General features: G+C 37.3%; 1 protein-coding gene across 2 annotated transcripts in view; it reads left to right on the forward strand.

Moving 5' to 3' along the window:
- The window catches only part of SOCS5 (suppressor of cytokine signaling 5), a 57,881-nt gene extending 49,003 nt beyond the window's left edge, over window positions 1-8,878 (forward strand). For both annotated transcript variants that reach the window (XM_014950559.1, XM_014950560.1), the window contains exons 2-3: window positions 1,887-1,978; window positions 4,478-8,878. In XM_014950559.1, coding sequence (XP_014806045.1) covers window positions 1,967-1,978; window positions 4,478-6,103 — 1,638 coding nt within the window. In that variant the 5' untranslated portion in view covers window positions 1,887-1,966 and the 3' untranslated portion in view covers window positions 6,104-8,878. The remainder of the gene's footprint in view (window positions 1-1,886; window positions 1,979-4,477) is intronic.
- Window positions 8,879-9,129: the final 251 nt, after the last annotated feature.

A 9,129-nucleotide genomic window follows, 5' to 3' on the forward strand; every position in this document is an offset into this window, starting at 1 on the left:
TTCCCAAAGCAACTGCTCCCTCCTGTAGCTAGTGGGCTGGCCATGGTGAGGTGACAGGCGGTACATTGACTGCTCATCTTGCTGAGCAGAACTGAGGAATAATAGTGATGTATAAAGTTAAATACCATCAAGCATGACATTTCAAGATAAGCTTCAGTGTCACGGAATTGTCAGAGTTGGAAGGGACCTCTAGTACTTCTACTGAGTTAAAATGGTTAGCATGCAGCCCCTTTGCCACCTGTGCCTAGTAAAAGAGCATTACTGGTTTTATTTGGAATGCAAGTATGTCTTCAGAATGACCTAATGCTTTAAGTAAGGCTTAATTTAAAATTGTAGAGCCCTTATTCTAGCAACTTTACCTTTTGTTTGCTCTGTTAAGGTCTTGCTCTGAACCAAGTATAGTATGTTTTGCTGTCTTGTGTTTGTAAACTTGCTAGGAACTTAATGGGGAAAAAAAGGGGGGGTAAATGTTAAAGTTGCAAAAGTACTTTTGCGTTAATCTTCATTTTGTACTTGTAACTCTGTTGCTGCCTGGAAAGGTTTCTTTTATGGAATCTTTCAATAGTAGTAGCGTGGCCTAACTTTTAAAGCATTTCAGCAATTTTAGTTCTTATAGAAGTCAATGGAAGCTAAATATGTTTAGTACTTTTCTGACATTACTCTGGATTTTCTGCCTAGGAATGTTAACTTCTAAAATTCTACTTCTAAAATTCTACTTCTAAAATTCTACTTCTAAAATTCTACTTCTAAAATTCTACTTCTAAAATTCTACTTCTAAAATTCTACTTCTAAAATTCTACTTCTAAAATTCTACTTCTAAAATTCTACTTCTAAAATTCTACTTCTAAAATTCTACTTCTAAAATTCTACTTCTAAAATTCTACTTCTAAAATTCTACTTCTAAAATTCTACTTCTAAAATTCTACTTCTAAAATTCTACTTCTAAAATTCTACTTCTAAAATTCTACTTCTAAAATTCTACTTCTAAAATTCTACTTCTAAAATTCTACAAACCCCATAGTTTTTTGTTCCAGTAAATATGCATGATATTTGAATATTTTCTTCTCTCTTTTGCATGTAAAGATTTAACATAAGTTCCCACTATTTTCTGTTAACTCTTATTTCTGTCCTGGGGTTGGTTCTAGTGTGGAGAAAAAAATTACTCTCCTTTGTCCTGTTAATGTTAGATTTCTGACAGGGAGGCGAGCATCCTAAATCCTTTAACTCCTCTTGGATTTCTGAAAAACAATGATGATTATTTTAGGGAAGTGTTGACCTGCTCTTTTAATGAAGAACTTGTCTTGTATTCCATTTGCTTTCCCATTTTTAGAATCATGGTTCATATTCCTCTGGCTTCACAATCATATAACATCCTTGTGGCAAGTACAGCAGTTGCTTACCTGGAAAAGTAATATTAGAAAAGTGTGTATTTTTAGCTGCCTTTTGATGTGATGTAGCAGCTGGAAACAAGGAGGAAAGGCAGTATGAGGTGATCTGACAGCACTGCCAACCGCAACTTGGGAACCACTGCTTTGGACTTGTGACCAAAATGTGCAGAAGCCATTTTTACAGAGCTGAGTATGCCCATTGTGCCTGGCACTTCAGTGATCCAGGTGCTGTGGCTTCGCTCTGGGTTCTCAAAGGCTTTATTTGAGGGTTCTCCCTTGGACTCCATTTGACAAATATTGTCAGTGGAAAAAGGAAGTTCTGTGAAGCTTTTTGTCTATGTTAATATGCATTAAAATGTATATAATAAGCAGGCAGTTCCATGTTCACGCTTAAGACATAATTACAAAATATCCCTTTGATACCAGTAGCTAATTGTAAATATCTAAATTAAAAGATACTCTAACAACTAACAAAAATACCATTTTTTTTCTTTGTAGTAACCATGTCCGAAGCTCAGAGAAGCAATCTAGCAAGTTCATGTTGAGGTATATTCTCAAGACAAGATACAGTGACTCGTATGCTTTTCTGGGTAAGAAGAATATCTAAATTCTCTTGAGTATGACAAAAAGTAGTTAACCTTTTAAATTTAGTTTTTTATAAAGTACAGTCTGTCAAGCCAGTATGGTTGGGCTTTTGTGGGTGGGTGGGGATTATTTGTTTTTTCTTTGTTGTTGACGCTTTCTGGGCAACCGTAGAGAACTTTCCACCCATCTAACAGTCTAAAAACATTCTAGACTTAATAGTGCAAGGGAAAAACAATAATGAGCAATTTTAGAATAAAAGACACCACTGAACAGTATATGACTAGTTAGAAAAGTAATTCCAGTTCATTGTCACAAAGATGTGTACTCTTTCTAGCTTGATTTCCCAAGGGATTGGAGGTTATATTCTCTGTCTTCCTTTTCCCTTCCCAAAAATTGTAAACAGCTCTGTGGCTGGGAAGAGAAAAAAACATACAACTTGAGAGAAAAGTGGGTTGAAGTCAACCATATATATACACTGTATTGACAGACCAGCAGCCAGCAAACATATGCTGCCTCCTGGTCAGTGTAGATATTCTGAGATGCCACAAACAGCTATGATTATTGTGGTGGCAATAATTCTACAAATCTGTATGTGATCTGACTATTGCTCTGCTGCTGTTAGAACTCTCCCAGTTCCCCAGTTTGGTCCAGCCAACTCCAACAAAAAAACAAACAAACAAAAAAAAAAAAAAAAAACCAAAAAAAACCCAAAACAAACAAATTTAGGAATATTTTTTTTAATCAGGAAGACATTATTTGCACATTTGCTTATATGCTTTCACTTTTATGTATGTACAGGACTCTATAGCACCTTCTGTGTATAACATTTCTCTGCAAGTGTCTTCCTCCTTAATGACTACTTGGGTGTTTGGATTGTCATTAGCACTGTGTTCTAGGTAACTTTTACCAGTAATTTCCAGAGACTGTTAAGGCCTGATTTCCCCACTTGCCCCTGACTTCCCTGCATCCAGACTAAATTCCTAAGGTTTTATTTTATGCAATTGGATGTAGATGCCTAGCTTATTGGGTTGGCTGAAGTATCTGAGGAGGAAGTGGGGAAGAAAGCTTTTGCTCCTTTTGCTTTCTGTTGCTATAACAGTTAGGTATTTCACATTTGTTATCCTTTCATGATTTTCGTCTAAGCTGTACCTCTGACTCTTCCTCAGTCTTACTGGATTCTGCTATAAAGTCGTGGGCTTACAGCTGTGCTTCTGTCTTAAGGGACTTCCAGACTAGATCACTAGAGTACTGCTTGCTTGTCATCATCCCTATTTCGTGAGACTCAGTGCATTCAGTCATTGCTTCGGATTCCTTTCTAGATGTGAACAGAAAAGAAATGCAGCAGCAGAGGAATGTTGCTTCAAAATAATGTTTCCAAAGAACAGAGCAGTTTCCATTAAGAGTTAAATTAGATATGATGACATGTTTTAGTCCTTTAAGTTTAGCACTTCTCTCAGAACTTAATTAGATCTAATTTAGCTTGGCATTGCCTGACTCTTTTTAGTACAGAATTAGCCTTTTTCTCTCTGTCCTAGGGCAGTCCTGTGTTTTTGGCAGTCTTGTTCCAATTATCAGACTTGGTTTCTAAAGAAGTAGTTGCAGAATACACACTGCTGATGTTTTTATCTTTTTACTGTATCGTCATGATTCACTGTCATTGTGTTTCTGCTGCTAAGCTGCTTTCTTTTTAAGTGCTCCTACTAAAGATAGCAAAGCTCCTTGGGCTCTTTCATTCTTTTATATCTAAAGTAATAAAACCAGACAGTTTTTTTTAGATGTTTCATATGTATGGGTTTTATTAATATATCAGAGACTTTATAATTCTAAAATTCTGCTAATACCTTACTGCCGTTCCTTGTCCTTTGCCTCATCTTTGCCTCATTGCTCCTTAGATTGCCTCATCTAAGAATGCTTAATGCTTTTTTTCCCCTAAATTTCTAATTTTGTGCTAATTTTTTAATCTTTTCCGTTATAGCTTGGAATTTATCAGACCTGTGGCTAGAACTTTTGCTTCTAGGTGGTCTAGCTGGACGTTTGCAGTGCCCTTGTTGGATTTCACTAGCTTCATAATTTGGAGTGACTTGAACAGTTCTTTTTCAGGATTTGTTTTTACTGCTACTTATTGGAAGCTTTTCAGGAAGTAGTACCTTACATATGACTTACAAATTCTTCCTAAAATGAAGAATTTTAGACTGCATATTTCCTAGCCATCAAATACAACTATGCAGATCTACTGATGTGTCTACAGAAAAATGTGAGGATATGCTAGTTAATAAAATCACCAGGAAGAAAACGTTTGGGAAATTACAAACATTTTTTTGAATAACAAAATGGTGTGATGCATATCACTTCCACATAACCATACAAACTCTAGGGCACTTCTTCAAACGTAGTGTGTTCAATTAACAGTCTTCTTGTGTCTAGAACTTAATTGATAACTGAAGAAGTATCTTCATTTTTTTTAAACTATATTTTTAATTTAATATTTCTTCTCCTCAATTTAGATAACGTACTCCATGGATAAAGTGGGAAAGATGTGGAACAATTTCAAATACAGGTGCCAGAATCTCTTCAGTCATGAGGGTGGAAGCCAAAATGAAAATGTAGTTGTGAACTCCAGTAGTTGTTCATCTGCTAAAGAGAAAGCTATCCAGATAACTGATTTGGCTCAACGACAACCCAGCAGCCCTTTGAGAGAAAACATTGCTTTGCAATTAGGTTTAAGTCCTTCAAAGAATTCGGCAAGGCGGAACCAAAACTGTGTCACAGAGATTCCTCAGATTGTTGAAATAAGCATTGAGAAAGAGAATGACTCGTGTGTCACCACGGGAGCTAGGCTTGCTCGAAGGGACTCTTACTCTCGGCATGCTCCTTGGGGTGGGAAGAAGAAGCATTCCTGCTCTACCAAAACCCAGAGCTCTTTGGATACCGAGAAAAGATTTGGTAGGACACGAAGTGGTTTGCAGAGGAGGGAGAGAAGGTATGGGGTGAGCTCTGTCCATGATATGGACGCAGTGTCAAACAGGACAGTAGGCAGCCGTTCCCTGCGACAGCGCCTACAAGATACTGTTGGGCTGTGTTTTCCCATGAGAACTTACAGCAGTAAACAGTCCAAACCTCTGTTTTCTAACAAAAGAAAGATCCATCTCTCTGAACTAATGCTTGAGAAATGCCCTTTTCCTGCAGGCTCAGATCTGGCTCAGAAGTGGCATCTGATTAAGCAGCACACAGCGCCCGTGAGTCCTCATTCAACTTTTTTTGACACATTTGATCCTTCCTTGGTTTCCACAGAAGATGAAGAAGACAGGCTCAGAGAGAGACGTAGACTTAGTATTGAAGAAGGGGTTGATCCCCCTCCCAATGCCCAAATACATACTTTTGAAGCTACAGCACAGGTTAATCCGTTGTATAAATTGGGACCAAAGTTAGCCCCTGGTATGACTGAGCTGACTGGGGACAAAAACCTAACACCTCCAGGGAACTGTGACTCTGAAGAGGACTCGACAACGCTTTGTCTGCAGTCACGCAGGCAGAAGCAGCGTCAGATGTCCGGAGAGAGCCACGGCCATATCAGCAGGCAAGGGGCTTGGAAAGTGCACACTCAAATCGATTACATCCATTGCCTTGTGCCAGACTTACTTCAGATCACAGGTAACCCGTGTTACTGGGGTGTGATGGACCGCTACGAAGCAGAAGCACTTCTGGAGGGTAAACCCGAAGGCACTTTTTTGCTCAGGGATTCTGCGCAGGAGGACTACCTCTTCTCGGTGAGCTTCCGCCGTTACAACCGGTCGCTGCACGCACGCATTGAGCAGTGGAATCACAACTTTAGTTTCGATGCCCACGATCCCTGTGTGTTTCACTCCTCCACTGTCACAGGGCTTCTGGAACACTACAAAGACCCCAGCTCTTGCATGTTCTTTGAACCCTTACTTACTGTCTCTCTGAACAGGACTTTCCCCTTTAGCCTGCAGTATATCTGCCGGGCAGTCATCTGCAGGTGCACTACGTATGATGGAATCGACGACCTTCCTCTACCCTCCATGTTGCAAGACTTTCTAAAGGAGTATCACTATAAACAAAAAGTCAGGGTGCGATGGCTGGAGCGGGAACCTATAAAATCAAAGTAAATGAAAATCAGAATAAGCTTCTAGAATATGCTTTTTTTGTGTGTGTGTTACAGTTTAACTGCAGCGAGCGCACCAACAATGTCAAGCTTTTCTGCAATATCCTATTTAAGCTGAGTGTTAGTATCCTGTCAGATGCTGCCTGCTGTTAATCAAACTAAGTTGTGATGCCTCTTGGAAACAATAAGCAGACACAATTCTGCACGTTTTTCATTAAAGCCTAATGAAAATATTTTTGCTAATTTCTGAATATTTTGTTTCCCTTTTATAGCTGTAGTAATTGGATGAAGAAACTATGAGGCATTTTCCATGGGGCATTCATGTAACGCTAATAAAGAAATGCTTTGTTAGAGGAGCATTTTTGCTAATATTTGAAGTATTTTTTAAAAATTATCTTCTTGAAAACTTTCCACTACTCAAAGTGCTAATTTAGCTCACAAAACAAGTTTCCAAATACTAGTGAATAAGAGTATTTTCTTTTAATGAAGAGCAGTTCATTAGAAGCAGTCCATTAAGAGTTAATGGTGTTTTGATGCTAACAGATGAATCGTGCTTTTCTCAGTGTATAAGGTTTCCTAATCATTAAGACTTGAATATGCCTGCTCAGTACTGTAATTCTATTTTAAACACTTGGAGATTTAAGTGGCATTGTTAGAAAAAGTAATACTGTCTTAGACAGTTAAGTACCTTCCAGTGCGAATTACTGATTCAGTGGCAGGACACAGGATTAGATTATTGCCATGAAACAAAAAGTTGTGTTTTTTTCTGAAACAGAATTTGGTGGCCTGACGGTTGGTAACTTACAATGGAAGGTAATAATGAGGAGAGAAAGTGTTTAATTATTTAAAGTGGTCTGATATTTTTATGGAGAAAATTACAAGTGGTTGAATTATTATAACCAGATTAAAAAATCTGACATATCTGAAACAAATGTCAGGTTTCACAGGTACTGTTATACTTTACTTGTAAATATATTTCCATTTGCGCTTTTTGAAATGTTTTAAAGTAATATGCACTGATTATAGTTTCAACAGATTACTTGGAAACAAGATTCTGAGTTCTGTTTGCTTATTTAATCGGAGATGGAACTTAAAATAGTTCTGTCTGAGACATTTTTGCACTAAAATTTTGTTGGAATGCCCTGACCCCTGTTTAATGTTTTGTACCAATTATGAGTGCTCCCTAGTTTCTTTACCAGCTGCTACAGTATGTTATTACTTACTTCTCTATGGCAGTGACCTGTGCCAGGTAGGGAACATTTTGGCTGCAAGTACAATAAACGTTATTCTTGTATGCTACACTAACCCTTCTATTGATGTATTTTTCTGCTTGCTGTGCCTTGTTCTGGCTTTTTGTGCTAATAAAGTACAGTATGTTCAGTGTTATACTTGTATATCTGCTCTGTTTTTATATATTCACGTAACGTGTAGCAGTTAACTGAATTTTTAATGGGCTTTTCTTAGTACTTAGTATAGGTAATGCACAAATACTGTGCAGCTGAATATTGGTTGGTCGGCACACTATATCCCTGGTTTTTGTTCCATGCTTTTCAGAAACCTAACAGTGTACACCATTGAATAATGTTTCTGTAGTCACTGCAAAGTAATGGACTTGTCTGCAGGCATAAAGCATTTCAAAGTTTTTGTAACATAAAGGATAAACGTTAAGCAAAAAGTATTCGAAAACATTATTGATCCCCCTGTAATGGTTGCTGAAGGTGTTTCAGCTTGTTATATAACTAACTGCTCAGCTTAATGTTTTCATACTCCTCGCTGAGTAAGGAATGATTATTCCTGTAAATTGACAGTACAGCAGTGGCATTTGTTCACTTTTAGACTATTTTAATAAACAGATGTACACACAAACTGGCCAAATGTCCTGTTTTTTACCAAAGAATACTGTCAATTTATGTTGGGGTATTTTTTTAGTGAAAAACTTAAAGGTGGAGAGGTGCAATTTCTGTTCTATCAAATATTTATCCCCAGCTATGATAAACCAAAGTATTTGTCAACTTCATCTGAAGTGATGTATACATTTTTGTTGGTAGAGCTTAAAACTTTTACATCAACAGTGTCGTCATTTTTCTTGAACTTGCAACGCACCTGAAGGGGAATTATTTAAATAATTTTGTATTGACTGGAACAGCACTACATAGCAGCTCATACTGCAAGGGGTTAATCTGAAGCACCCAGAAAGCACTTTAAAACATGTGTTTATATGCTTGTGGAAAATTTGTGGTCCCGTTATGCATTCTTTGTAGTAGCTTATCTTCTTTCATGTGTTAAAAGACTTCACCTGTTAAAATGGAACTTTGTTTAGAATTTGTAAATACTAAATTTCTGTAAGTGTGTGTACAAATGTGCTAATGGTCACTTCAGTTTTGAATTGTGTGTGTGTCAATGGATATGCAACTCCTGGTTTAAAATCTGCTCTAAGCATAAAATAGGAAAAAAAGTCACCAGCATGAAATTGCACCCAAGTGTACTTTTACTGTGTCGTTCTCACTGGTCCCTCAGTTGGATCTGAATTCCAGACGAGTTTACTTCAAATCTTGCTTTCAATATTAGTAGCATACAGTCAATCTACAACGAGCTTTGTCCCAGTGCAGGGACCTGTTTTTTGTTTACCCCGTTGCAGTTGCTTGTCATAAACCAGCCGATGAGATTCTAGGTGTGACATTATCAATGTGGTCAGGAATACACATTCATTTAATTTTTTTATCATGTGGTGGAATCTTTGGAAAAAAAAAATAAAACCCCCAAACCCTGATCTCAGAAAGGTTGCTCTTGCGTTTTTGTAAATAGTCTTTATGGAAAGGATTTATTGCTCTCTTAAAACACACAAAAAAGGAATGATCTATTTCTCTACAACTTCTTTAAGCTTTGCTTTGCTGAAATATACAAAACTTGCTAGTGTGGTTATGCTAAAAATAATCACTTTTTAAATTATAGTAAACTTGAGCATTGGCTACTCAAGTTGCAGTGTATTTATTAATGAATACATTTATTTTCAGTTCTACAGGCACTAAA

Source organism: Calidris pugnax, unplaced genomic scaffold (genome assembly GCF_001431845.1).
Source record: "Calidris pugnax isolate Ruff unplaced genomic scaffold, ASM143184v1 scaffold24, whole genome shotgun sequence".
NCBI classification, from domain to species: Eukaryota; Metazoa; Chordata; class Aves; order Charadriiformes; family Scolopacidae; genus Calidris; species Calidris pugnax.